A 26,507-nucleotide genomic window follows, 5' to 3' on the forward strand; every position below is an offset into this window, starting at 1 on the left:
CTCAGGGGAGATCTTGTCAGTGTGTATAAACATCTGATGGGAGGGAATACAGAAGAGGGAGCCAGACTCTTCCCAGTGGTGTCCAGGGACAGAACAAGAGGTGATGGACACTGTCTGAAGCACAGGACATTCTTGTTGAGCTTGCTTGATGAGCTCGATGATGCTCTTGATGAGCTTGCTTCTCATCGTTTGCATTTCTGTGGCCGCAGCAGTGCTGCCATCCTATGAGTTCTGAATCATGGCTCAGGCTTCCAGAAATCACAATGCTGGTGGAAAAAACAATGAGATTGAAAAAATAATACCGTAGGGTGCTTGCTTCACTGGTTTTCTTTCAGAGAAGTTGCACGTCTACAGCCATGAGGGCTGGACAAGTGAAAAATTGACATCCGAGAGTGCCTACAACTGTCCCTACATTGTCCTGTTAGACAATGCTTCCGGGTCCCTCAGGGCCAAAATCCTCACTCAAATATGTTGTCTCTCCCCTTCAGGGTGTCCTGACACTGCCTTGCTGACGTGCAGGGGAAACCTCAAAGGTGCCCAGCCCTGACAATGGCTTCCAGAGAAGCTCCACATGTCCTCCAGCTAGCCAGAGGGCCTCTGCCTGGAACACGCTGCATCAGCCAAAATGTCACCCACAGGGCGGCGTGGCCATGTTCTCCTCCCTTTCAACGTGACCTGACACCTCTTTGCCCTTTTGCTCGCTCAGGATGTTGCAGGCAACATATGCAAAGCTCCTGGCACCCTTCGGTGTGCCAGAGGGGCCCAGGACCACCGGCCGAGCAGGGGTCACCCACCCAGGCTATCACGCTGACTGTGCTGGGCCTTGCAGCCCAGCTTCACTTGCCCAAAGAACGCTGTGACACCCTGGCTGTGCCCTGGGGCTGCTTGGCAGCCAGACCTCTGCCACCCAGGAGCTATCTTGCTACAGGGAGGGAGCCCAGACCTAAAGTTCTTTCTCCTTCTCTTCATTGCATACATCATCCCCTTCCCCTAAAAGTACCTTGTCCTTGTACAACACAGCTTTTCGCAGGGCACGTGCCATTTCTCTGCTGGCACCAGTCACAGAAGGCAGGTACTGCTTGCATGTCCCCTGACATGCCTCTCCAGCAAACACAGCTGCCTTCCAGTATTCTAGTATTTTTAATGTGATGAGCATGAGAATTGATTTTGATCATCCGTAGGATGTCAGAAGTCTGGATCAGGATTCGAGTACTACAACAGGGTTTACTTTTCATAGCTCTCACCTAGACTCCATTGCAGAGCTTTGGATTTTGTACCTAAATTTGTGGTTCCCATTCTCTTAAGTTTTGGACCTCATTCCTCTGATTTATTGCTGATCTCTTGAGTCGTTCTTCTCAGTATAAGACTACAGGGCTCATGGGCAGAGATGGGAAGCAGAGATAGGCTCTGGCTGGGGAGCGTGTCTTTGCATAGAAGACCCTTTTCTATGATGTCCCTAAACTGCCGTGCAGCAGACTCCATCCTGCTTGTGAGCTCAAACACTAGATGCAGTCGAGATGCATATCAGTGGGTAAAGCCAGGGGGCCACAGGGTCTAGAGAGGGACACTGGTGTTGTGATCCTGCTGCGTAACGGCAGGCGATTTGGCTCATCCCTCTCAAGAAGAGGGATGGTGAGGATGGTGCCAGCTCCCGTGAACACAAGGCAATTCCATAGCCTTCACTCAGGCAATTCAGAAAACATCCAAGCCCCGTCAACCCTGGTTTGTCCGGGAGAGGCAGGCAGACAGCTGCTGAATGACCAACAAGGTGCTTTTCACATGCAAGAGGACAGAAACCAGCCACTGGTCAGCAACGGGGCTCATTTATTATCTCACAGGAATGAATGACTTATACAGCTGCAGTAATGTCAGCAGAACCAAAGCTTTGCCCAGAGCCTGAGCTCTGACCGTGGGGCTCTCTGCTGTGCTGGGCAGCAGTGGGAGGGACTGTGATGGAGAGGATGGATTTGGGAGATCCCTGAGCTTCAGGGAGCGAATTCAAGGCTGTTCACAGTGGCCTGTGTCCTCCTGACACCATCGTCCCACAAAGCTGATTTCTGTTCCCTCCTCAGAATAGGGGACTGGCTGTTCTGTGGGGGGGACCATGTACCCCACAACTGTCAGCCCCTTGCAGGAGTGAGGTTTGGGGGCAGTGAATGAGCCGGGCCCCATCCCTGCTGCACCTCACCAGGAGCCAGGCGTGCGAAGGTGGAGAGTGCAATGAAGATGGAGGGAGCCCTGTGTCCCCTGGGCACCCTGGCCAGGTGACCTCAGGCAAAACACGTAGGTTTTTCTGGGGAGGAATTTGGATTTGGCTGCTTTGGGGTTCCGAGACCCATTGTTAGACACGGAAGGCCAGACTGACAGAAGGGCTGAGCATCCCCAGCTCCTGGTAGTGACTCAAAGCGTGGGTCCTGCCTAATGGCAAGGCTCTTGGTGGGTGAGGCAGAGCCTCCCAACATGGAAGCCATCCAAACCTCAGGCACACAGAGTGTACCGCTTGTAACCCATTTCCTCTGCTTTTCCAGCTGATGGTGTGAGGGAGACACAAACCCACTGCCAGGGGCCTGCGGGGCCTGCAGAAGACCCTGGAGGACAAGGCCTGGGGTCCCTGTGGGTGGCCGTATCATTACAGACAGCCACTTCCACATTACTTCTGCCACAGAGCAATGGCTTTTGTTTGCTGAGATGTCTTTGCCTCGAGAAGACACGCTCGGTTTTGCTGCAGGCTCCTCCCGGCTCGTGGTGCGTCAGGATGACGAGGAGGAGGCTCTCCCTGAGCCATTTCCTGAGCTGGTGGGGCTCTCTCCCACACAGTCCCTAGTAGGGGAAACACGTGCGCAGGGGGTTTGCCTCCTCCCTTGGCCAGCCCTGAGTGTCTGGAGCTCGGTTGGAGCCCTCCCAGGCGAGTGGCAGCTGGCGGTGCGGTGCCTGTTGCCCAGGCGTATATGTTGGGGGGGTGAGGGTAGATGGGTTGTACTGGTGCTTGACACGGAGCAGCCTGCTGTCACCTTGCTGGCCACCCAGCCCTGGGGCTGGCCCTCAGTGTGTGCTGTGGGGCTGTTGGGCACGGCTACTCCGAGGTTTATAAGTGAGACGTGTAGGGTGGCGTGGGCGGGGAGGGGAAGAAGGCTATCCGGAGGCTGCTGCCGGCTGGATCTCGGCTCTCTGAAGCGATCAGCACCTCACTGTCATTGAGGCAGGGGCAGTGCTCGGAGTAGCCCCTCTCCTTCCCCCTGGTGCCCACCCTTTGCTGGCAGGGGACAAGCGTCATGGAGGGGAAGCTGTAGCTGTCGAGGATGGGGTGCACTCCCAGGGGATCGGGTGTCTCGAATATGTGGTCGATGTCAGAGAAGCTCACCAGAGCCTGGGTGGAGTCATAGGAACTTTTCTCCATGTCGTCGACCCCGCAGGACTGGGGGTAGCTCCCCTTGTCTTGGCTTTTCTGCCTCAGCAGGCGGAGATCATCTCTGAAGTGGGGGTTGAAGAGCAGGTAGAGCAAGGGGTTCAGGCAGGCGGGCAGGGGCAGGACCACAAGGAGGACGGATTTGATGACCTCTGGGGTGATGAGGAAGAGGTTGAGCGTGGAAGAGAAGGTGAGGAAGGCCACTGGGCAGTAGAGGAGGCAGTTGGTGAAGATCAGCCAGGCCACATGTTTGACCATGGCACAGTCCCAGACAGCGCTGAACTCCCCCTTCAACAGGTTGCAGTAGAGTCGGATGTAGGTGCCCGTAATAGTCAGGAAACAGAGCATGTTTGTCATCACTAAGGCCACAGTGAAGCCCAGGGTGGCAGTTTTCCCATCTGGGATGGGATACGGGAGGCACAGAGGGGATGCTCCGTATTCCCCAATGGAGAAAAGAGGCAGAACTGCAGCCACGGAGGACAGCAGCAGGCAGCAAAGGGCTGCGGCCTTGACCTTGCCTAGGGAGGGTGCCTTCCTGTAGCCCCGCACACAGGAGACTGAAATGCTGCACTGCACCGCAGCCAACGTCAGCAGAAAGATGGCAGCCTCGGAGGCAAACACCGACAGGAACCCTGTCACCCTGCAGCCCGTGCCAGTCTCCCATCTGGCGCCGAACTTTGCGAACTGGCCGTAGGTCAGGGCATCCACGAGGGCTAGCATACTGCAGTAAATGCCGGTCAGCATGTTGGCTCCAGCTATGGAGCCGATGACGAATTTAACTGGAGAGAGGTAGCTGGGAGAGGCAAAGACAGCCAGGATGACCAGCCCGTTACACAGCACCGAGACCAGAACAATGACCCAGACTCCCAGGCGGATGATCCAACTCTCGAAGAGGTGATCACAAGGCTTGAAGGGACCTGAAAGAAAACAAAACCCAAAGTTAAACCAAGAAGTTGCCACGCTGCTCTAGCGGTGCTGCTCAGAGCAGTGGCCAAGTCTCAGTCCTCTCCTGGCCCCACCAGCCCAATGCCTAATGAATGCCACAGGCTGGAAAGGAGCATCCAACAGTAACCCCCCTGGTCAGGGATACAATGCCCTTGTTTCCTCCTTGTAGGAGGGCAGTTACATCCAAGTGGGAGAAGGAAGTTGTCCTCCTCACTTGTCCCCAGACTGGCCAGAGCCCAGCATTTCAGGCTTGTGGTCTTCATGGCTGTGAAACACTTCAAGAAGGGTTGTGGGAGACTGGGGATTTAGAGCTGCTTGAAGGAGTCCAGCTGTGTTCAAAGAAAAAGGTTTCCCTGGCTGCTCACCGGGGCTGGGTGTGCACTGAATAGTGGGGTGCAGCTTTGACTCCTCAAGATCCAGCTGGAGATCATCCGCATCTAGGTCATCTGTGAGAAAAAAAGAGAGAAACACTGCTTGAAGAAGAACGAGCAGGGCCATCAGGGCTAGCTGGGCCAGATGCTTTTCTCACTGCCTGTCCTCAACATAGACCTTCCCAGCCACTTCCCAGCCCATTTGTTCAAAGTATCCGCTGGTGCCCAGTTTGTCCCCCGCAGTCACTGCTGGGGAAGAAGAAGGCATGGAGATGTTTTGTAAATGTTGGCGGGTTGCAGTGTGGCCAACCCCTCTGTTTTTAGGCTACTCCCAACATTTGAAGCATAAGAACCCCAGATCCCAGAGTTGTGTGACTTGCAGATCCCTCCTCCCAGCATGCTGTATAAAAAATAAAGAAATACTCTAGCCTATGTGGTTACAGAAAACAAAGCCTTCAAATGCATCTCGTAAATGGAAGCTCTCTGGGAAGGCCTTGTCCGATGTTAGTTCATCAACCAGGACTTTGGAGCTCTGTTCAAAGACAACTCTCAGCCTCTACTTGCAGCACAGAATTGTTAGCAACTGCTGCTACCAAATGGCTCAGCAGAAAAAAGACAGAGCATCATTGCTTTATTTAATAGCCTGTGATTTCTTGAGACTGTAGTGTTGTGCTTGCAACCCTGGAGGTTCCCAGTCCTGGGTTTGCTTAAAGGCAGACTGATGCTCCATGCGTGCAGCCTTTGGATCCATGGGATTTATGAAACCAGATGGCATTGTGCTCAGAGTCCAGCCTGCTGGGCCAGCACCCACATCCCTCTGGAGCTGCACCCTGAGCAGGGCTTGGGTGCTCCTAGGGTCAGATGGAGGTTCCCTGGCTGAAGGAGAAGCTGCTGGAAGAGAATTGGGCAAGATCTCAGATATGTTTTCCATGTGCCTGTGGGCCAAAATCATGGTGTAGGTCACCACCAAGGAGAATAGCATCCTCCTAGTCTACTCCAAGACATGCTTTTCTGCTTTGTTTCCTGTTCCCTCTCTAAAACCACTGCAGTTTCACAGCACTGGGAAGGGCACAGTGAGGACAGCTGCTGTCCCGCTGCACCATCCCCACCCATGGCACCAGCACAGCCTTTTGCTCCCAGCGGGAAACGACGGAAGGTTTTCTACAGGCAGGAGGAAGGGGAAAGACTTTTTTTTTGGTGTTTTCTGCTCGCCTGATAGCCAGGGAGCTTGGACCAGATCTGTGGCTGTACAATGAACTCTGCATCGGGTGCTGTGATGGATGCTGTACCCAGCCTGTCTGTGACAGCTCCCCAGGAAGGTGAGTTTTCACAGTGTTGAAGATGTGGCTAACCGAAGTGGGTTAGATGCCTACTTTGCTTTGAAGTGGTGCCTCTCATGAGATCTGCCCCCTGCCTGTGCTTGAAAACATGACTGGGATTATTTGATTAAAGAATGATGACAAATAACGCGCTATCTTTAGTGCCTCCTGACAAGCATTGTGGCTTTCTCAACTTCAAGTGAGCTTTGGAAAAAAAAATGCCATTTTTTAAATCTGTCTGTATGAGCTGAAATATTACTGCTGTCCTGGAGTCTGGCAAGAAAACCCTCACAGTGGGATGGAAAAATATTTCCTCCTTGTATTTTATAGTCTTATAAATCTCCAGTGTCTTTTCCATCCACAGTGCAGAGGCTGTGATGTGCAGCCCCAATACTCAGATCAATGTGGAGACTTGCACTTTCTGTGCCCCCCCCGCCACCCATCCCATGGTAATGTTCAAACAAAATCTGCCCCCATCCCTTTTCTCTTCAAAGGACCAGAATGCACAAGGGATGATTTTAAGTGTAGATTAAACATTTGCATGAGGTGAAGGCAGTGATCTTTTGTTTTGCCTGGACTACTGAGCTAGCTGTGAATTGCAGAGTAATCCTTGGCCAGCACAGCAGGATTCAAAGCAGAAAATGTACCTCTCTCTGCTGGAAATCAGTATTTCCCCCAGCCTGCAAACTGTTGATAGTTAAAAATGACTTTTTTTGTTCTATCAAGGCAGACTGTATTGTTTTTGAAGTAGCCCTTATTTATTACAATTTTGCCACAGCACCTCCACTTTCTGAGGCTTTGTGGAAAAAACAACTTTGCTAGTATTGTCCTTTCAGTTTTAATGGTTCCCAGCAGGCCATAGGAACAGTGAAGTGGGAGGAAAAGGAGGAGAATTGCTGGAAAAAGGGTAGAATAGAAAACATTGGTCTGGATGCTTCTTCTCATTTTGTATTGTCTGCCTTAGCAAGGGCAGCACCGCTTGGGTTTTGCAGATAATTGCTCTCTCCCTCGGAGATAGGGCATGGGTGGCTGCAAGGGGCCTGGACAGGTACTTTTGGGGTACTTGAGTAACCTTCTTGAATGACAGAAATAGGAAATGAGTAGCTCTAAGGGCCCTCCAGGACTTGCTGAACAGTTGCAGAAGTTAAATGGCTTTACAAGCTAATGGAGATGCTAGACACTAAAGCAGTGTCTTATTGTCAAGGATAACCATCCAAGTGTGTTCTCTTCTCTTCTGTAGCTTTGTTCCCTTATTGCAAACATATGCTTTTAAGTAAATATATCCCTTTCTATCCTCAAACCAGTCATCCCCAAGGGGGTGCTGGGACAGTGAAGGAAGTGCCCCACAGCAATGGGAACATTTGCACTTTCCCTGTCCTCCCTCTGCAGCCAGTTTTGGGAGGGTGGCAGGAGGGATCAGCCAGAGAGCGCAGGGTGGCCCTGCTGTGTGATGAGCCCCCGAGCCATCGGGGCTGCTGCCCAGCCACAGGGGACGGGCTCGGGTCAGGGGCATCTGCTAAAGGCCACCAAGCATAATCCAGAAAGGCATAATCCAAGCAGCAGAAATTTTGGAAACATCTGTTGTGACAAAGTGACCGAGTGATGTGATGACACGCTAAGCACACTCCTTTGGCCCTCAGGTGGCTGTCAGCTGGACGTGAACGGACAACCTTGGGTGGTGTCCCCCAAGTGGCAGGTGGTGTTCCCGTATCTCCAGGGCCCTGGGAGGGTGGGAGAGAGCTGCCAGCCCTGGCACATGAAGCCTCTTGCACCCTGCAGTTGGAATTCAGATGCTCGCTTGGGCACAGGGCTTGGCTGATGGCTGGGATATGCTGGGGGCAGCACCCGTTTCTCATCCCCACACAGCTGGTCTGGGACCAGTCACCTCTCACCATCCAGCTGTGAGGTTCTATGGACTTTTTTGTAAATGGGTCCTCAGTCCCTTGCTGGAAACGCTACGCGAGGACAAGAGGGTCTGGCTATCTGGAAGCGTGCCCCATGCCTCTCAAGTTCTCCCACAGCACCCAAGTGCCCTGACAAGCCTGGTGTACACTGCAGGGAAAAAAAAAAACGGAGTGATTTTCTTGTAATGAGGCCACTTTCTCTCTTGCAGGGAAGGAATGTTTGGGAGCTTTTTTCCTCCTTAAGGAGGAACTGTTACACAACTCATATAACAGAGTTAAATACCACTGGTGGCCATCTGAAAGGAAGCATTGGGAACATAAATAAAGCAACAATTAATGAAGTAAGACAGCAACATCACAAAACCCTAATCGCCAAGAATAGCCCATGTGTTGCTGAATGGTAGGGAGAATGATCCGTGAAAGCTGTGCATAGCGAGAAAGGACGTTCTTCTGCATTCCATGTTTGTACGGCTGTGGTTTGATATTTCAGACAAACCCAGTGCTTTAACATCTGAAAATGTGGGCTTTTACGAGCTGTTAAGAGTCTCATCTGGCACATTTTAGAAGCACTCAGCATTCCCCTCTGGTCCTAATATCTCCTGAGCACACATATAATCCATGGGATTGAGACTGGTTTAGAGGCCTGTGGAGGGTGTTGGTCGCTTGTCAGGGCCAGGACAGTGTGTGCTTTAAGACAACAAATCGCTTCAGCGTTTGGTGACCAGAAGGACCAGGTCTGTAAGCAGCACTATGGTCCCTGGCTGCAAATCAGGTCTTTTCACAGTTTCATTGAAGATACTGTAATTTGTTGGGCAAACACCCCAACTATATGCACAAGGATCATTAAAGTATGGGCTGCATTAATTATGGAAAAACTAACCCGGCGGCAAAGAAATTCCTGCAGCAATGACCTTAACATAGGCCTCCTCTGTGCTGTCTGCCCAGCACAACCACCAGTCTACCACGCTTCCTGAAGCCATATCATGCAAGTAGGAATCACACTTGCTAGCCTCTGGTTGGACTTTTTACATTGCTAAGGCTTATTCTTAGACCATGAAGGATCAGGACAGGGCAGATGGCAGGAGCGAGGGACGCAGGGCTTGTGACTCACTCGCTGGCTGGGTCAGGAGGCACAGATCCCCTGGCTGTGGCTGGGTGTGAGGTGTTCCCAGAAGCATGTGGGCAAAGTGCAGCTGCACCACTCCTCAGGGACTTGGTCCTCTCCCCATCTCCTGCAGGCACCAAGCATGATGTGGTTTTGCCTACAGGGCGTTTCAGACCTTGGAAGTGCATGTGGCCTCTATATTTACACAAACATATAAACAAATACAGCATCCAAGCTGTGTCCTGAAATGATATTTCCACTCTCCAGCAGTTACAGAGGGGCCAAAGGAGCTCATGATTTTCTTTGTGTTATTCTGAGATTCCCTTGTAAAGGGATCAGACCAGATTTCATCTTGGAGCTGCCGATGTGCTGTGGGTCTGTGGGTGCAGGAGATGTGCTTTGCACGCTCCTCGGATAGCCATGTGCAACAGATTTCATGGGGTTTTATGCAGAAGTACATTTTGGAGCACAGAATAAATTGACACTGGAACAGAAACTGCTGTTCAGCTTCAACTGTGGAGCCACTTCTGCCACGCATAGTTTAGCCCTATACTGTGCTCATTGTATTCCTACTTACAGTGGTTATCAGCATGACCTGGAAAGAATTCCATGGTCCTCTTGTGGGGATCTTCCTCCTCAGGGCTCATGTCTTCTGCCTCCCACTGGTTGGACACCTTGAAGAAGCCACTGCAGCTTCCATAGGCACAGCACTGGTAGGCGTAAGGTACCTCTAGGACTCTGCGAAGGGGGAAAGCAGAACTTTTAGGTGACCTGACTATTGCTTTGCATTTTGTGCTTAATTTTCATGTGTCAAAGGCCAACCTGATGGCTGATGGTTACACAGGAGCAGGACTTTTCTATGTTGAAAGGGACTCCAGACAGGACATAGTGTGGACCCTAATCATGCCACAGTGCTTCCAGGCTGCCTCACTTTTGGTGCTGTTTGTCACCAAACACCAGGTTTGGAAACCACTAAAGTTCCTGGATAATTCCTCAAAACCTTTGCGTGGTTCTCCATAGACTGACATAACCTTGCTCTCCCATGCCTGCTAGCTATATGCCGTAAGCACAACCTCTGCATGTGAAGTTTTCAGTTTTTACCCCAAGACCATCATTTTGCTGAACATCCTTTCTTTTGTTCAGGACAAGGAGCTTCCTAAGAGCTTAAGCAAGTGCAAGGACCCTCTTTGCTTGTTGCCGAAGGCCAGAGATGCACCTCCAGGCTCTAGTTCCATGACCATGGCTCACCCCTGCCAGTCAGGGCAGGGGAATCTCAGGTGTCTTAAATGTAGCAAGTTATTTTACTGACTGGTTGCCCTGAAAGTAGAATTCTTTGTTGTCAATTACAGTATGTATTACAAGGTTAATTAAACAGCAGCTGAACATCATCTGGATGAAATACCAGGCTGTCTGTGAGAAGTTGCATCTTCTTCAAAGATAGAAAACTCCTGCTTCTCTGCTGAAAGCCAGAAAGACTGCCGATGAAGTCAAAGGAACCTCAGGTTTTCTAGACAATTAAGGTTTTCTGACAAGATCAGTAAATATGGTGAAACTCTATATTCTAAAAATATGCTTTTGTTTTAAGTTCCCAAACATTTCTGGCTGAGCCCCGGGACGCTATGGAAACTCTGTATACAAGCTTGCTTCCTGTTATAAGCTCCAAATTAAATCCTATTATTGAAAGGTGGTAGGGAGGTACAGATCCTGCCGGGATGGTTAAGAATCTTTCTCAGATGATTCCTCCACACATATGTCCTAAGAATAAAAATACTTAGTGGCAGTACCCCAAAATTTAGGGAATGTTAACGGGTCTATGGCCTGGCTTGCTTCAATGCACCACTCCCTCAGTCTTGGTGTCTCTGGTAGAAATCCAAACCAGCCCCGCAGATGTTAGTGGAATCGGTTCAGAGGAGGAATGCTCCTGGAAGTGCTGAATTCGACCCACTCTGCTCAGAGGACTGCCATCATGGGTGTGGAAAGCCCTCTAGAAGCTTCTGGGATCCCCTGCCATTTGGAAAGCAGTCATGCAGCAGATACCAGCCATGATGAGTCAGAACAGTCACAAGAGAACACCCTGCAGGCACTACTGCCAAGGCAAACCCAAGTGACAGATCAATGCTTTGCACAAGACCTGAGCTGTTAAGCCCAGCACTGATACAGTGGCTTGTGAGGAGGTGCCTAAAGGTGAGGAGCTCCAGCCTTGGGAGTCCTCAGCTTGTACTGGATGGCTGGAAGCATCAGCTCATGCATCCTTGGCTCCCAAGGAACTGCCTGGAAGACCCATGCAGAAGATGGCTTTACCTGGGGAAAATTTGAGTCACCTGCACTGTAGTAGGCCCCTTATGTGCTGTGCTGGAGACCCTCTGCTAAGATAGGGAAGGGAGAGCCAGAGTCTGCGGTGCAGCACTGTACTCCAAGCTTTTTGCAGCCTTGTCTTGCTCTGTTTGACCCCTTCGGGCTCCTCATTAATCCATAGCAGACAAGACACGGCCACACAAACAGAGTTTACTGAAGGAAAGCTGGATGTCATTAGCTAGGACTGGCTTCTGGGAATGTTTTCCATTGAGAGAAGCCCTGAGCTGGGCCTGCTCCACGCTTTCCGCTTGTGTGTGTGCGTTTGGGGATGGGGGTGGCAGGCCCAGAAGCGCATCATCGCTTTCCCATGGAAGACTTTGAAAGATGAGGCTTGTTAGCAGCAGATGAAGCTTCCTCAACCTATTGGCCTGAAAGGATGGAGGAAAGCATGAGATAAACAAGGAAAGCAGGAGGCTGATTGATATAAACAAATACAGACTGCATCAAGAGCCAGAAGGGAAAGAGTGAACAAGGCCCAGGGCACAACCAGTACCTCATTTTGGGGAAGCTCTCCTTGGTGAAGGGCTCAGAGAGCGCCGGGTTGCCTTGGAGCTTCAGATGGGTCAGTCCACCCAAACCATCCAGGGGCAGCGTGACCAGCTGGTTGTCAGTCAGGTCCCTGTGAAAGAAAAACAGAGAGGTAGAGCGCGGTCAGGTTGTGCTGGTGGTATCTCAGCCATCAGCGGCTCAGAGAGGCACGCTGTCTCTCCTGCTTTCTTCCCAAAATGTGTGGCTGAAATGGGGCTGGGTGCTGCACAAGCCCAGGGTCCTCTGGAGTTAATGGGGTTACTGTGATCCCTGGGGGAAATGAGGGGCAGGGGTTAAGGCCCATGCTGAAAGCTCCGTGTGATGTTTACTTCCCTGTGCACATATCTGCCCCACGCATCTCTTTCCCTGGGGAAGCCCCCACAGCAGGTCAGGTATGACTGGTGAAGAAATATCACCACAACTTACAGCTTGGTGAGCGAGTGCAGCGTCACAAAGGCTTCAGGGTGAATAAACTGGATGTAATTCCAGCTCAGGTCTCTGCAAGGCAAGGACAGGCAGGTAAGAGGGGTGCAGAGCAGGAGAGTGAAGCTGCTGACACTGGCCTGGGCAAGGGCTTTGACACAAATGAGTGTGGAATCTGTAGTCCCTTGGTTGGCAGCGAGTTCTGTCTCATTGCAGCTCCCTGGAGGCAAATGTTTGAGTCTGTATCTGGGCAGTTTCTAACAGAGTAAGCAGGTTTCTTGGTCTGCCCTTAGTGCCAGAGCATCTCTGAAGTGGTCATGCTGCTGGGCATCCAGACAAGGACAAATAAGTTCAGGAGCTGTGTGGAAGCTGAACCAAGGCCATCTGATCACGTTGCCTGTCATGTGCAGTTGGACGGGTATGGAAAGGATTCACTGAAGCACCTCAATAACCTCATACCCTCTGTTTCCATCTAACCTAGAGGTTTCACCTCCCTCTGTCATAAGCAGACAGGAATCAGGATGTCAGGAACCATTTCTTCTCCTTCTAAGGCTGACTACATGAGCAACCTGCCACATCTTTCTACATCTCTCCCATGCAGAAGGGAGCCAGGGTGCCAGCCCAGGTGTGTGTCACACCGCATAAGGCTGAAGCTGGGTAAGATGAACCTTTCCTACAGGCACCCAGAGACAAATGCTAGAACTCACATGCTCAGTTGTGTGTTGTGTGACTGTCCTGTGACAGCAGCATGCTTGCATTTGTGTGCTGCCCGTGGTGTTCCATGTAGTACGTGAATGTTCCTGTGCAGTTGTGGTCCCATGACACACACGGATCTCTGGGAACGATGGCCTATTAAATGACACTCAAATTGCTGCACTGTGGGAAAAAGCTTCTATGCGATTCAGTTCACTGCCTAGCAGAACAGTAAATAAAGACCATCTGCACTTGAAGGGCTCTTTCCATACATCTCAGAGAGAATCACACCCTACAAAGCTTTACTAGCTTCTGAAAGGTGCCAAGCACTTAAGTGAGCTGTCTATTGCAAGGTCACTATGTGCGTATGGTATCTGCATGCTTGTGTGCACTTAGTACAACTAACATGTTCTTTGAGTTTTATGGAGACAATTCCTACTTAAATGAAATGCTCTGCATTGATGTGAGGCCCAGGAGTGTTCCTGCATGGTCCAGGACTAGGCTGCATAGGGAAAAGGCTGCTAGAGCTCATGCACACTGGGGTAAATCCCTGCCATGCATCAATGTGGTACTTACATGGAGCGCAGGGCCATCAGCTGCACAAAGGTGTCTGCTCTGATTTCGTGGATCCTGTTGTGCTGGAGGCCACTGAAAAAAAACAGAAACTGGTCTGAGAAAATAGCTGAAGGCAGCGTTCATACTTCATGGGGATCTTTGTCCCTCTGCAGCAGAAGCAAACTATCACAGTAGAAGTCATTTGTGTCTGGAAAGTCTGCTCTTATTTCAAGGGGCAAAGAGCAGGAACAAAGCAGCTCAAAGCCATTCTCTCCCATGGGCAGCTCCAGGGCCCAGACAACCTCTTCTTTTGAGGCCATAGTGGCATTTGATGCACACTGGTTAACGGTTCCCCTTTATCTCCAAAGCCGCACTGGTTCCCTGCTCTACTCCACCCTGTGCCTGCCTCCTCCAGAGCCAAAGAGGATGGCTTGGAGCCAACCAGTCAGCAAACACAACCCCGTGTCACCTTCAGGAAGGAGAATATTTTTTTTTTTTCTAAGTTCCTCAAAATTGTGATTTCCCTGACCTGCAGAAACGTGACCTTCTGCAAGGGGCAACAGCCACTGCTTCGTACTTTACCCAGAGCATTTGTTGGGTAGCTAGCCTGCCTTTCAGACTCAGAAATGGTCTTGAATCATCTCAGACTTGCTCACAAGGACCTATAAGCAATGGCTGTAATGATACAGCTGGTGCTTGGTCATGTATTCGCATTTCAGAGGCAGCAGCTTGAGGCTCTTGCATCTAATCTACTGGTGGTTTCTCAGTGTCCCATGTAGCCAAAAAGGCATTGCTCATCCTTCTAGTTAGGGTTTCAAATGAGAGGGCTTAGGGAGCTCTGCACAAATTTGGGGGTCTCAGGTAGAGGGGCACTGAGTGGGAGAGAGAAGCAGGAGTATTGGGGCAAGTCAGTGAAAAATAATTCAAGGATATTTAGCTGCAAGGGACCACCTGCATGTTGCAGGTAAAAACCTGCACGTTGGCAGCTACAGCAGAGCGACTGGCACATACAGTATGTTTGCATACCAGGCTGCACCACCAGACTTATTTTCAGCTTATTTCCCAGCAGGAATGCTGGTATCAGGTGGGAGTGGGTCTTACAGATGATAACAATAGGCTTAAGGGTTCAAATTCTTATTCTGTAAGAAAATGTGATTTAAAACACACTCTGTCTGACTTCAGTAGACTGAAAGAGGGATTTACTGTGCTTTTATATTGATGTTAAGTCTGAACTTGGCATATTATGAGATACCGTAAGAAGAAATTTAGGTACCGTGCATAAAATTACAGGTTTGGAATTCTGGAAGTTTGTCGCTATTTGGATACTTCTTTTATTTTTTAAAACATGTTCTATTTTTATAAATAAAAATACTTCCAGATCTAGCTCTGTCCTCAGAGCTCCCAAAGAGGCAGCAAGAGCTGTGCGACTCCAGTTTTCCTGTGATTTCACAGTGCCCAAATGCCTGGCTTTGCAAAGGCTGGATGAGCTCTGGCTGTGCAGGCTGGGGTGTTACAGGGAGCAGGGACAGCCTCTCGTGGTATTTTTGTGGGGATGCTGCTCCCACACATCAATTCTTTCAGATTGCAGAATTCTGTAAAAGCATGGAGTCTGTTATTTTGATATATATATATATATATATATTCGTGATATATATATATACTTCCTCAAAAAGGGCAAGAACTTCTGTTAGTTGGGTTTGCAGGGTTTCTAGGTTCAGGTCTCTGGACACTTTAAACTGAGCATGAATAACTGCGTCTTGGAGCAACGGGGGTGCGTCCCAGGGCCCAGAGGAGACCCAGATCAAGTGCTATTCATAAACAAAGCATCACTCTCCTCCACGAAGTGGCAAGCCCTAAGCAGTGTGGGTGAGAGCCACTTTGCACCTATGGTATGGGACCATTCCTTGAAGCAGCTGTTTATGGTATGGCATGGAATGGGATAAATCCCATTCTTGATTAGCTCATGTCTGGAACTCAAATTAGCAAAGCAAAATGTCAGTGCTGTCACATCCTACTTCTGCTTGCCGTGTCTGAGGCCTCTGAAAAACCTCAAGTGAATTAAGCTCCTATGCACATGGAATGTATTTTTATTCTATATTTGCACAAGGGCAACGTGTGGAGCTCTGTCCCATTTGCAGTGCCAACAGCAAGTTACAGTGCTCAGCCCTTCCAGTGCTGGATGATGGCTGGATTTTGTGTTTGGGGGCTGCCTCTCCCTCCAGGGGTGACCCCTTTGCCCCGGAGCACAGTGCAAGCAAGGTCTCTACTCACAGCTCCTCCAGCCGCTGACACCGGTGGAAACTGGGCAGCTCTTCGATTTTGTTGTGCGACAGCTCTCTGCAGGGAAGGAATCAGCATGGAAATGTTAGGGAAAAAAATAAATCAAAAGAGAGTGCCCTTGAGCCCTCTCTTGGGAAGCAAGTATTGCCAGAGTGGGAGGGATGACGGCTTCCCATCCTTAGAAGTGTTCAAAGCCAGGTTGGATGGGGCTTTGGGCAGCCTGACCTCGTAAAACATGTCCCTGCTTCTGGAAGGGGAGTGGACTGGATAATCTTTAAGGTCCCTTCCAACCCAACCATCCTATGATCCTATGATTTGATGGGTCTATAATTCTTTCTTATGATTCTATGGCTTACACTGAGCACAGCTAAGAGAACAGGACCCCCAGGCGAGGAGATCTGCACTCTGCACACACCTGACACTGGCTCCGAGCATCTTTGTGCTCTGCAAGCATTGTGCTGTGGCTCACCCACTCACCCAGCCCCAGCCCAGCTCCCTCCAGCACAAGCTGCAGACCGTAGGAGCTGCTTCTACAGCTGGGGGTGGGTTTTTCCTCAAGGCCATGCTCCTCCCCAGCTCCAAGTCAACCGTGAAATGCATCCCTGCCAACTTCTGCTGTGCACAGCCGTGCTTTCCTGTGCCAGAGCTCCCATCCTGCTGCTGTGGATGGGTGAGCGCACAAAAGCTGCAGATGTGCTTTCAGAGCCTGGGGAGGTTTTGGCCAGCCGAGCAGCCAGCCAGCTGCCTTGCCTCCTTCCTGGCGCAGCAAACCTGCCTGCCTATCGCTCCATTTGGCCTTTCCCTGCATCTCCCCAGGGAGAAGGAAAGGACCATGGTACAGGCAATGTCTGTACATGACTCTGAGCATCCCTGGCCCCTGTTTGTTCAAGTGCTGCCACTTGAAAATGATTCCCAGCAAACTCCTGTTCCTGCTCCTGCATGGCCCTGTGGGATGTCCAAGGCAGAGTGACTCGGTAGGCAGAGGAAAAACTATCCTGGCACAGCTTTGATATGAATTTATTAAAGCCAAAATGGGCTGAGTGAGGGGTAACACTTAAAATCATCTCTTTTCCTCAGTGCCAGGGCCTGAATTGCTGCTCAAGGGAAAGGTGTCCCAGGGGAAAGATTTGTACCTGGCCTTTCCTCCAACTCTCCATATTTCTGCCAATATTTTACTACTAAAACATTTAAATTATTGTTGTTTTATTATTATTATTTTGCCATCCCCCTCCCTGCAAGTGTTCTGTGGTGGGAAGGAGAAGGAAGGGAAAAACCAACCCAAATTTTGGTGTTTGGCTTTGGAGACTGTCCCCAAGTGCAGAGAAAGAGCTGCAGCATCAGCCGCTTCTCACTGGTTCTCATAGGATGGGTCCCACAGCCACTGTGCAAGATCTCTGCAGACAATCTGCAGCATGAGGTGAGCAGTAGGGGGGCGGCAGAAACATGGCATTAAAGATATCGTCTCTGTTCAGATGTGCCACGGTTGTAATGTTAACCTGACGAACCGCCAAGGGGCTGTTAAAATGGGGGAAAGCAGCAGGAGCAACCGCTAGCTCTGAAGGGACAGAAGGCCAACACATTTCAAAGGCAGGAGAGATGTAAACACTCACAAACATTGGCCCATATGCCCTCTCTCCAAACTCTGAAAGCATTGCAATTAATGTCAGTAAAATTAACTGGGAAAGAGGAAGAAGGAGCAAGGTGGGGTGTCCCCCAAAAAAAGCTTGCTCACAAGGAGGGGCAGACATGAAGTACAGGCTCTGCTGTGAAGGTTTACAGGCTGATAACTTGCAAACATAAACTGAGCACATGGGACCCTACAGCCTGGGCCATTCCAAAGGCTACACTTTGGTGGCAAGATGTCCATTGAATTGGTCCAGATGTCTAAAGCTGAGAGATCTTCCCTACAGGGACAGCTGGAGCCAAAATGCTGTGATCTGCTAAGTTACAAATTGTATCCTTTTATTTTTATGCTTCTTTTCTTGTTTCCAACTTCTGTGATCAGGAATTCACTCCTGTTGCTTTCCTGGAACAAACTTGTTTTCATTTTCAGCTTGCTTGTATAAAGACTGATGAGAGGCAAGCCTCCTTCTTGCCCTAAGGCTCCAAACTTGTATAAATCTGGCTCATGACTCACTTCCTGAGGATGTCTTTGACTGAAGAAAAGGTTGGGGACCTCAGGAATGAGGGGTGCGCTTCCTGAGAAGATGTAGGAGTCAGTGAGGAGCTGATTTCATCATGTGCCAGCTTAAGAAAAAAGCACCTTCTCCCACTCAGCATCCTTCAGTGCCTTGCTGAGCAGATAGGGCCAAAGCAATGGAGAGACTGAGAGAAAAACCCCAATCTGCCACTGCTGCACTGTGTGAAGGACCACAGCTGGGGCCAGGAGGCCCTGCAGGTCTCCACCTGGTCAGGTGTGTTCTCTGCTAGGGTGTGAAGATGATGGCACTTGCTGGAGCCACAGTGGCAGGAAGACATTGTATGAAATGTGACTTAACCCTGTTTTTTGTGATTTGTATATCTGAAATGCTGCTGCTCTTCTTATCCAGTGCCCGTTGCACCTTCTCTACCCTCTGCATAGAGCAGACAGTTCCTACTGGTGCAGAGCAAGCAGGAGACAAATGTGGCTGTGCATTATTGCTTACAGCCATCCAGAGCATCACACTGGGGCTATACTGGGATGGACAAGGCAAACAAGTTCAAGAACATGCAGAAGCCCAGGTAGTATCCAAGAAGATGGTGTTTTCACGATGGGAAAGGTAACAGGAACAAGAACTATGGGATGATCTATAGCTAGTCCCCCTGCGCTAGACAAGGAGAAAGCCTGGGTTCTGGCAGTGCTTTTCTGAAGACAAGGCAGGACAGAGAAACTTATGTTACTCACAGGACTCGGAGGCTGGGCAGCTGCTGGCACATCCCTCTGGGGAGTAAATGGATGCCTGCCCGGGTCAAGGTCCTAGAGGAGTGGAAGAAAGAGAAGAAATGGTGTTGGTGAGGGCCAGTGCACAGACTCTGCTACCCACAAGCCCAGCTACCAGCCCCACATGGTGGCAGGAGAGACAACATCAATGAGATAATGAAATACCCAGAGAGAAACAAGAACTGACGTGGAAAATGGGCACTGCTGCTGGACCCGGTAAAGGTGAATGTGCCTGAAAGAAATTCTGGGACACTTCTGGGTACTGAATTCACTGGTGTCCTTGGCCATGCCCAGGGCAGGTGGCTGTGACCTCCAAGGCACACTCTGCTGTCCCAGTTTCCCATTTTTCAGACTGGTGATCTGCCTGGAGCCACAACTGCCTCAGAAACCTGTGCATGGGGGATGGATGGCATGTCCCTGGCTCCCTGCAGCAAGGCATGGCCAGGCAGGGCACACTCCTGGGCCCAAGTGCTCAGCAGTGCTCCAAGTTTGAGCACAGCTCGTGGACCAGTGCCCTGCAGAGGAGAACCACAGCTGGCTGGAGGCAGCATGTCCTCCAGGTGCCTGATCTCCTGGGTCTGGTGGTGTGAGGATAGGGCCAGACCAGCTGTGGAAGCCTTTGGCCCAGGCAGCAGATGTGTGGCAAACACAGCAGATATTTTCATCCCCTGCACAGTGCTGCCAGTGCTGGGATGGGCAGCGAGGCACTGGATCTCAACAGACCATGCTGAAGCACTGCACCCAAAGGCTCATTCCTTCACAGACACAGAAGGAAAGGAAGAAAATAATCAAATAAAAAAAAAAAAAAAAGAAAGAAAAAGATCAGAGAATGCTCAACAGTACCGAGAGAGCAACTCACGGAGAAGAAAGCTGCTTTCAGGAGCCACAGGGGTGAAACGAAGCAGAGAGGTGAGTGACCAGGGAGAGGCAGAGCACTGCAAAAGTTGTCCTCGCTGAAACAGCCTGGACCGCCTTGAAGAGGGAAGAGCACAAATAGCAGGGTAAAAGGGAGAGATTTGCCACTCACAAAACTTCTAGGCTGGTGGTGCCTTTGAGGTCTGGGAATTCTTTGATGTCCGTTGCACCGTTGAGCGACCTGCAGAGAAATGAGGGTGAAGTGAGTTGGGCAGAGGGCCCAGAAGCAAGTGCAGCTGCCCGAGGTCCCAGACCCAACTGCTCCCAAATGTCACGGTGGCAAATCTGCTTCCTTGCACCCAGAGGAGTGCGTTACCTCTTTGAGGATGTGTTTGGTGAACTTACAGAGTGTGTAGCTTTGGCAAGTACTGGAAAGCAGACTGTCCAACAAACTGGATGGGATTGTCATAGAAATGGCTGCAAAGGAAATGAGTAACTTGTTAGATTCTGCTGTGTGTGCGGGAGAAGATGCTATTACAGATCAAGAGCCTTGGAGCAACTAGCAGTAAGCTGTGCAGAAATTGCTATAGCCATTCTATGAGGAACCCTTCTTTTCCAGATATCCCCAGGCTCTCCCACCAGCCTGTTTTGGCTGAACATTGGTTATCTGAGGTCTCAAATCCTGCTGCTCTGGAAGGGTCCCTCAGGGTTCTGCTGAACGAGGCAGGCTACAAAGATGCAATGCCCTCCTTCAATCCTTCTGTAGTGCTGTGATCCTGCTGGGAAACACCTTGCACTTAATGACACCTCCTCTGATCTTACATATGCACAGCACCAGCATCTTTCCTACCTGTCACAGTCAGTGGAGAGAAGTGAACTCTGGTAGGATCCATCCAGTTTTAGGAGGAGTTGTATCACCTCCTAGAAGAAGCACTTTCTCCCAACTGACTGTGAAAGACTTCAGATAGGCAGACCCAGTGGGGACATGAGTTCTGAATGCAAGGAAAAGGTACAGGCAGATGTCAACCAGGGATTAGAAAATCCTGTTATCTGCACGGTTTCTGTGCAGATCTCCCATTTATCCTTCCCTCACTGCTATCAGCCTTGTTAACTGCTGTAGAATTCAGCTGAGGGTGAAGGAGAACCTGCGGCAGAAAAGCTGAAGCAGAGCTGAGAAGGAGCTGAATTCAGCTTACATTAGCCTATATACAACAAATGTCAAATTGTGGTCAGTTGAAAACCGTCAGAAATCCCAACCAAAGACATCAGGAAGCGCTTCTTTCCAGGGAACATAAGGATTTAGGAAACACTGTTTAATTTTCTTACATTGTTTGGAGGAGGGGATTCCCAACAAACGCATTCTCTGGAATAGCTTTGATGTTGTTGTTATGAAAACCACTGTTGGGAGAAACAAACATCTTGATATTAATGCATTAGAAAGGCTTGGAGATGCCATTTTTTTCTCAACACTTTTAAAAGCAGAGAGTCTTTAAAAAACACACATAAAATAAGATGTGTAGGCTCTGTCCTGGCTGGAGCATCAGCCCAGCAAGTGAACAAGATCTGTTCTTTGGCAGGACAAAGACCTCATTCTGCTGTATTTATTCTGTGCAGTCTGGTGATCTGTAAGTCACTTTACTTAACACAGCAGGACTACAGGGACTTAGGGTTTTACAGGCTAGGAAACAGGACAGGAAACGAACATACAAAATGCACTTCTTTTATACCATCCAGGAATTCCAATTTTTATCAATGGTCTCTTCCTTACAGCTCAACAGCTGTTAGCCAGAGTGCAGCCTACTATGAACCATTGGCCCTCATGATTTTAAGGAATTTGTAGATCAAGCTGTGATATTTTTGGCTAAGCTTAAGGAAATGGCTACCAGCAAACTTTTGCATCAGAAGAGAGCTCTGTGACCACAGCCTGATCTCTCGTACAACAAAAGCCAGAGAATGGCAGCCATGGGATGCTGTGCCCAGCAACAGGACCAGGCTCTGGGTGATGCCCAGGTTGTTTCATCCCAGAAGAATCTGCTCTAGCTATTACTTGGACATCTGTTTGAAGTGATTATTTGTTTAGTGATGTGAATTTCAAAAGCCATCTCAAAGTGGATTAAGGATATTATTCTCATTTTGAATATCAGAGTAATTATGATATGTAGCCTGAGAAATCTCCTTGACAAGAAATTATTCCAGTAAATGAAAAAAAAAAACGTGTCAGATTTTCTCTTCAAGAAGCACCAAAGCAGCTATTTTTGTGCCACTCCAGCCTGTCACCAGTTTGACATTTCTTAGGGTCCACAGGAACTGCAGATCCACATCAGCTAGGTGTGACCCTCCCTTGGGTCTTCTACTTTCGTGGGTGTTAACTGGGGAGTTTTCCCATTTTTAGTGTCTCCCAGATTGACCAGTTAGAGAAGAGAGAGCTAGCCACTACAGTGGTCATAAATTCTTGGCATTCCTTGTTATAATCTTGCCCTAAGAGAGATCAAACCATTTAGGCATGTCAGAGGAGGTGGCACAGGGCATGCAGAAGCCATGGCCTCACAATAACACAGTTAACTCCATGGTTATGGCCCCGGTCTGGGGACTTTGAGCCCATCAGACACTAAAAGGGAATGACGAGCTGTTGGAGGAACCTGCTCCAAGCTAGGTGGGGGGATTTCCCGCTCACCTCTGCCAGCCATGGTGCTGAGGGTGCTGGGGACGTGATTAGAGCTGATGAAAATCAAAGGGATAATCTGCTTTTATGTGCATGGCTGGGTAAGATTAAAGAAAGGCTTGGACTGAGTGCTCTCCCCAAGTCAGAGTACAGGCAACCCTTTACTGGTCACTCTCCATCAGGGAATGCTTTTGAAAAGGAATAAATAGAAAATCTTACAGCTCCTGCAGTCGGCCCAGCGTCCTAATAGCCCCAGGGAATTCCAACAGCTCGTTGTAGTTTAGATCCCTGAAAGACAGAGAAGGGAAAAACATTCATTAATGTTGCTGTAGGAACTCAGCTGAGTGTATCTGTGCTTTGAAGGCATGGAAACTTGGTCGTTAAGCATGGGAGACAGGTTTTTCCTACTGCGCTGATCCAGCCACCGCCTGGAAACCAACTCTCACGCATTCCTGCTGCAGGATTGTGCTCTGCTAGGAGCTCTGTCAGGCAAGAGCCAGCCCAAGCCGTGGCTGCTGGCGGGCTGCTGCCAACTGGATTCCTTTCCCCCAAGTCTTTCAGTGCCCAGAGCTGGACAAATGCCGCTGCTTCACATCTCCAGAGTGCCCTGTTCCCCTCTCCCAGGGTCTCACCCCCACACACTGTGGCCATGAGTAATTTTTCCTGCCTTTCCAGGTCAAAATGGGATGTTAGGAAGAAGGCAAAAGAACAGCTTTAGCTCAGCTCCACAAAAGGGCTTTCTCTGGGTGCAAAACCCCACATTGGAAGCCACGAACCAAAGGTGGAAGCGATGTGGAAGAGGTATTGACAATTCTGGGTGCTATATAATAACTTAAATAAAATACATGTTTGATATACTTGGTCACAATGACAAGTGCAGGGTTTGGCAACCAGAATCAAAGAATCACAGAATCATTTAGAATGAAAAAGTCCTTCAAGATCACCAAGTCCAACCACCAACCTGACCTACCAAGTCCCATCACTAACCCATGTCACTCAGTGCCATGTTTGTACATACCTTAAATACCTCCAGGACTCCACCACCTCCCTCGCAGCCCATTTCAATGCCTGACCACCCTCTGCATGAAGAAATCCTTCCCGATGTCCAAGCTAATCCTCTCTGATGCCACCTGAGGCTGTTGCCTCGCATGCTATCACTTGCTTTTCAGTCCCTTCACAGCTTTGCTGCTTTTCTCTATACACACTCAATGACCATGCAGTGAGGGACCCCAAACTGAGGGCCATATTGGAGGTGAGGTTCAGACACTTACCCAGGTCTGACGAGGGCCAGGAAACCCATGGCCTTCTTGGGCCCTTGCGCCCAACACTAGCCTGTGGTCAGCTACCCGAGGGCCTTTTCTGCTGGGCAGCTTTCCAGGCACCCTTCCCTGTGTGTGGGGTTGGTGTGCCCCAAGCACAGGCCCTGTACTTACCCTTGTTGACCACCACGTGGCTGGACATGGTCCAGAAGCCCGGCCCGGCCCGGCCTGGCCAGGTCCCCCTGCAGAGCCCTGCTGTCCCCCAGCAGTCCCACCCAACAGGGGGTTGTTAAAACCTCCCGAGGTTCAGTGATCCCCTCATCCTCACTGATAACATGTGAAACAAAACTGGCCCCAGGCCTCAGCCCTTAGGAACATCAGTAATGGGCTGGCACCTGCAGGAAATTACTCATTTGAGCTTCAGGGCACCACTAGCAGCTGGGGAGGATCAGGCCTCTGGAGGCACCGATCCTGTTGTTGATGAGAGGGTGCCTGGGGAGGCCGGCAGAGCTTTAGACGTGAAATGTTCCTCCTCTAGCAGGCCTGATGGAGAGGCAGGTCCAGCTGAAATGGGACCATTTGACTCCCTGCTGGTCATCTCACAGACCAGGACATTGAAGCCTGAAAGCCATGTGACTTGCTTCCTCCTTGCATGAAACTCCCCGAGTTTTAAGTGGTAGATACTTTGGAACATGAGGGTAATTACTGGCTCCTGGAGATTACTGTATAATTACACTTAATGGACCTCAAAGTAATTACCATGTAACCTGGATTGTGGTTTGCAGAACAGAAATAACCATACATTTACACAGCAATGAGTTGCTGCCCAATTACCTTGTAATTCTCAACCTCTGGGCCCAGGCATGGTAATTACATTATGATCTCTCTTGGCCCCCCTCTCTCTTACATGGTCTTCTCCTTTGCCCGCATCCTTGCATGCGAATTACTCTACGGCACCGTCTCGGCTTTGCCCGGTAGGTATTTACACAGTAAATCATCCCAGTTAGTCTCTCCAAATTGGTCTTCCTTTGTGCCTTCCAGGACTCCAGGCTGATAGCACTTACTTCATATTTTTTTTTTTCCTGGTTTTATTTCCTGTCTTGTCATTCCCTGACAAATATTCCCTAGCACGTGAGATTGGCCTGGGTGGGTTTTATTCTATGCAGTCCTGAAAAGGTCCACATCAGACCCTTGGTGCTGGATTCCCTCTGCAGCCCAGGTCCCGTTACAGCACACCGAGAGCTTTTCTCTCCTCCAGACAGAGGGAGTCTGGCTGCCTGCTCTGCACGTGTGGATTTGAGCAAATGACCCAGGATTCTGTAGGACCTAAGCCTCAAATGGAAGGTTCTGGAAAAGGTTCAAACAGTCTAATAATTGCAGTCAGCAGGAGAGGGTGACAGACAAGACCTCCCAGCCCTGTCCAACCTGCAATGTGATGGCAGAGCCCCAGCACACGCAGAGCTGTGTCCCCAGGGCCCAGGAGCAAACCAGGAGCGAGGCGTCCCCTCCTCAAGCCTCATCCCCTCTATTAGATATGAGAGGTCCACACCTCCTAAAGAGCTTGCTCTGGCACACTCTGTTTTCATCTGGGTCCCAGTGGATCAGTGTTTTTTTTTCTAGTTTCCTCTGCTTGAGTCTAAAACGATCTGTCTAAGAATAGCCTAACACATGGCTGCTCATAGACCTCACTGTTTGCAAGATGCACACAACTCATCGTCTGCTGCTTGGCTGCTCTGAGCCAGTAGCTCTCTGCTGTACCTGCCAGGTGTCCATCACTCTCATGTCTGTGCCTTGCCTTATCTGCATGATGTTGTGCCGGGGCAGGCAGGACAAGGCTTTTGCAAAAAGCCTCAGCCAAAGCTCAGAGAGGGACAGGAATGGGTTTAAAAAGAGAGTGAGTGATTGGAAGTGCAGACAGGACACTGCTGGGCGTTTTGAAAGCATCAGTCAAAGCCCATTAACGTTCACATCACTGCACTGAATGAAATCAGAGGGCATTAGCAGCCTAAACTGACTGACAGTCTCAAATCTCTCTCTGCGCATAAGATGCTTAATACCTTTAAAAGTCTCACCCTAGAGGGACTTTCCAAGGTTACAGGGAGGTTTCACAGCAGCGCAGGAAGCTGCAGAGGTCACTTAAGGCTGGGTGTGTGCCCGCACCGCTTGCCCAACTTTCTGTAACACAAACTGGGGCTCTGGGACAGGCCTGGGTGATGCCAAGGGACTGACCCCAGGGAGGAGACAACATGAACTCTGTCCCCAGGTGACCCTCAGCCCACCTCTGCAGCATCACTGATGCTGCGAGAAGCTCTGTGCCTGGGGTTGAGTTTCTCCCCAGCGATACCCAACGTGTCTGTGAGCAGCCGACAGATGGAAAGTATTGCCCAACAAAGATGAAGCTTGGATCACCTGTGATTCACTAACAGAAAAAGAGTTAGATCTGTAACCAATATTATTTACAAGGAATAATTCAGCATGCTGTAATATTTGCTCCTGTCTTTCTCTAGAAATGCGTTTCCTTTCCAGCCCGTGTCTCTTCCAGGCAGGCTGTTCTTTCATCAGCAGATGAACATTTTGTTTGTACCACGGTGTGTGTGCAAGTACGTACAGGACCAATTCTTCCTGAGTGAACACACACCTTTTCCCATCCCTGGCAACATCTCCAGGCCTCCCTCCCCCTGCGTTTGACAGATACAAAGAGCATTGTGTTAAGCAGCTCCCTCTGGGTAAAAAAGCTGTCGCTAACTTCTGGCATCTGCTGGGCTTGTTGGAAAGTGGAAATGCAACCAGGTGTAGTCATGCCACTTCATCCTGGCTGCCAGCAACCCCAGCCTGTTTAGGAGAGACAATGTGCCCGTGCTCGCTCCTGCCGGTGCTTCCTGGTTTTCGGGGCGATGAGCTCCCTCCCGGAAAACGAACCCGACTGT

General features: G+C 50.0%; 1 protein-coding gene across 2 annotated transcripts in view; it reads right to left on the reverse strand.

Moving 5' to 3' along the window:
- Positions 1-1,807: 1,807 nt before the first annotated feature.
- Positions 1,808-26,507, reverse strand: part of LGR6 (leucine rich repeat containing G protein-coupled receptor 6) — a 123,724-nt gene continuing 99,024 nt past the window's right edge. For both annotated transcript variants that reach the window (XM_072028540.1, XM_038168435.2), the window contains 12 exons: positions 22,541-22,609; positions 20,986-21,057; positions 20,065-20,136; positions 19,832-19,900; positions 18,769-18,840; positions 15,876-15,941; positions 13,626-13,697; positions 12,360-12,431; positions 11,899-12,024; positions 9,628-9,788; positions 4,717-4,797; positions 1,808-4,323 (listed from right to left, as the gene is read on the reverse strand). In XM_072028540.1, coding sequence (XP_071884641.1) covers positions 3,086-4,323; positions 4,717-4,797; positions 9,628-9,788; positions 11,899-12,024; positions 12,360-12,431; positions 13,626-13,697; positions 15,876-15,941; positions 18,769-18,840; positions 19,832-19,900; positions 20,065-20,136; positions 20,986-21,057; positions 22,541-22,609 — 2,170 coding nt within the window. In that variant the 3' untranslated portion in view covers positions 1,808-3,085. The remainder of the gene's footprint in view (positions 4,324-4,716; positions 4,798-9,627; positions 9,789-11,898; positions 12,025-12,359; positions 12,432-13,625; positions 13,698-15,875; positions 15,942-18,768; positions 18,841-19,831; positions 19,901-20,064; positions 20,137-20,985; positions 21,058-22,540; positions 22,610-26,507) is intronic.

The sequence above is a fragment of the Anas platyrhynchos genome, chromosome 27 (assembly GCF_047663525.1).
Source record: "Anas platyrhynchos isolate ZD024472 breed Pekin duck chromosome 27, IASCAAS_PekinDuck_T2T, whole genome shotgun sequence".
Taxonomy (NCBI): Eukaryota; Metazoa; Chordata; class Aves; order Anseriformes; family Anatidae; genus Anas; species Anas platyrhynchos.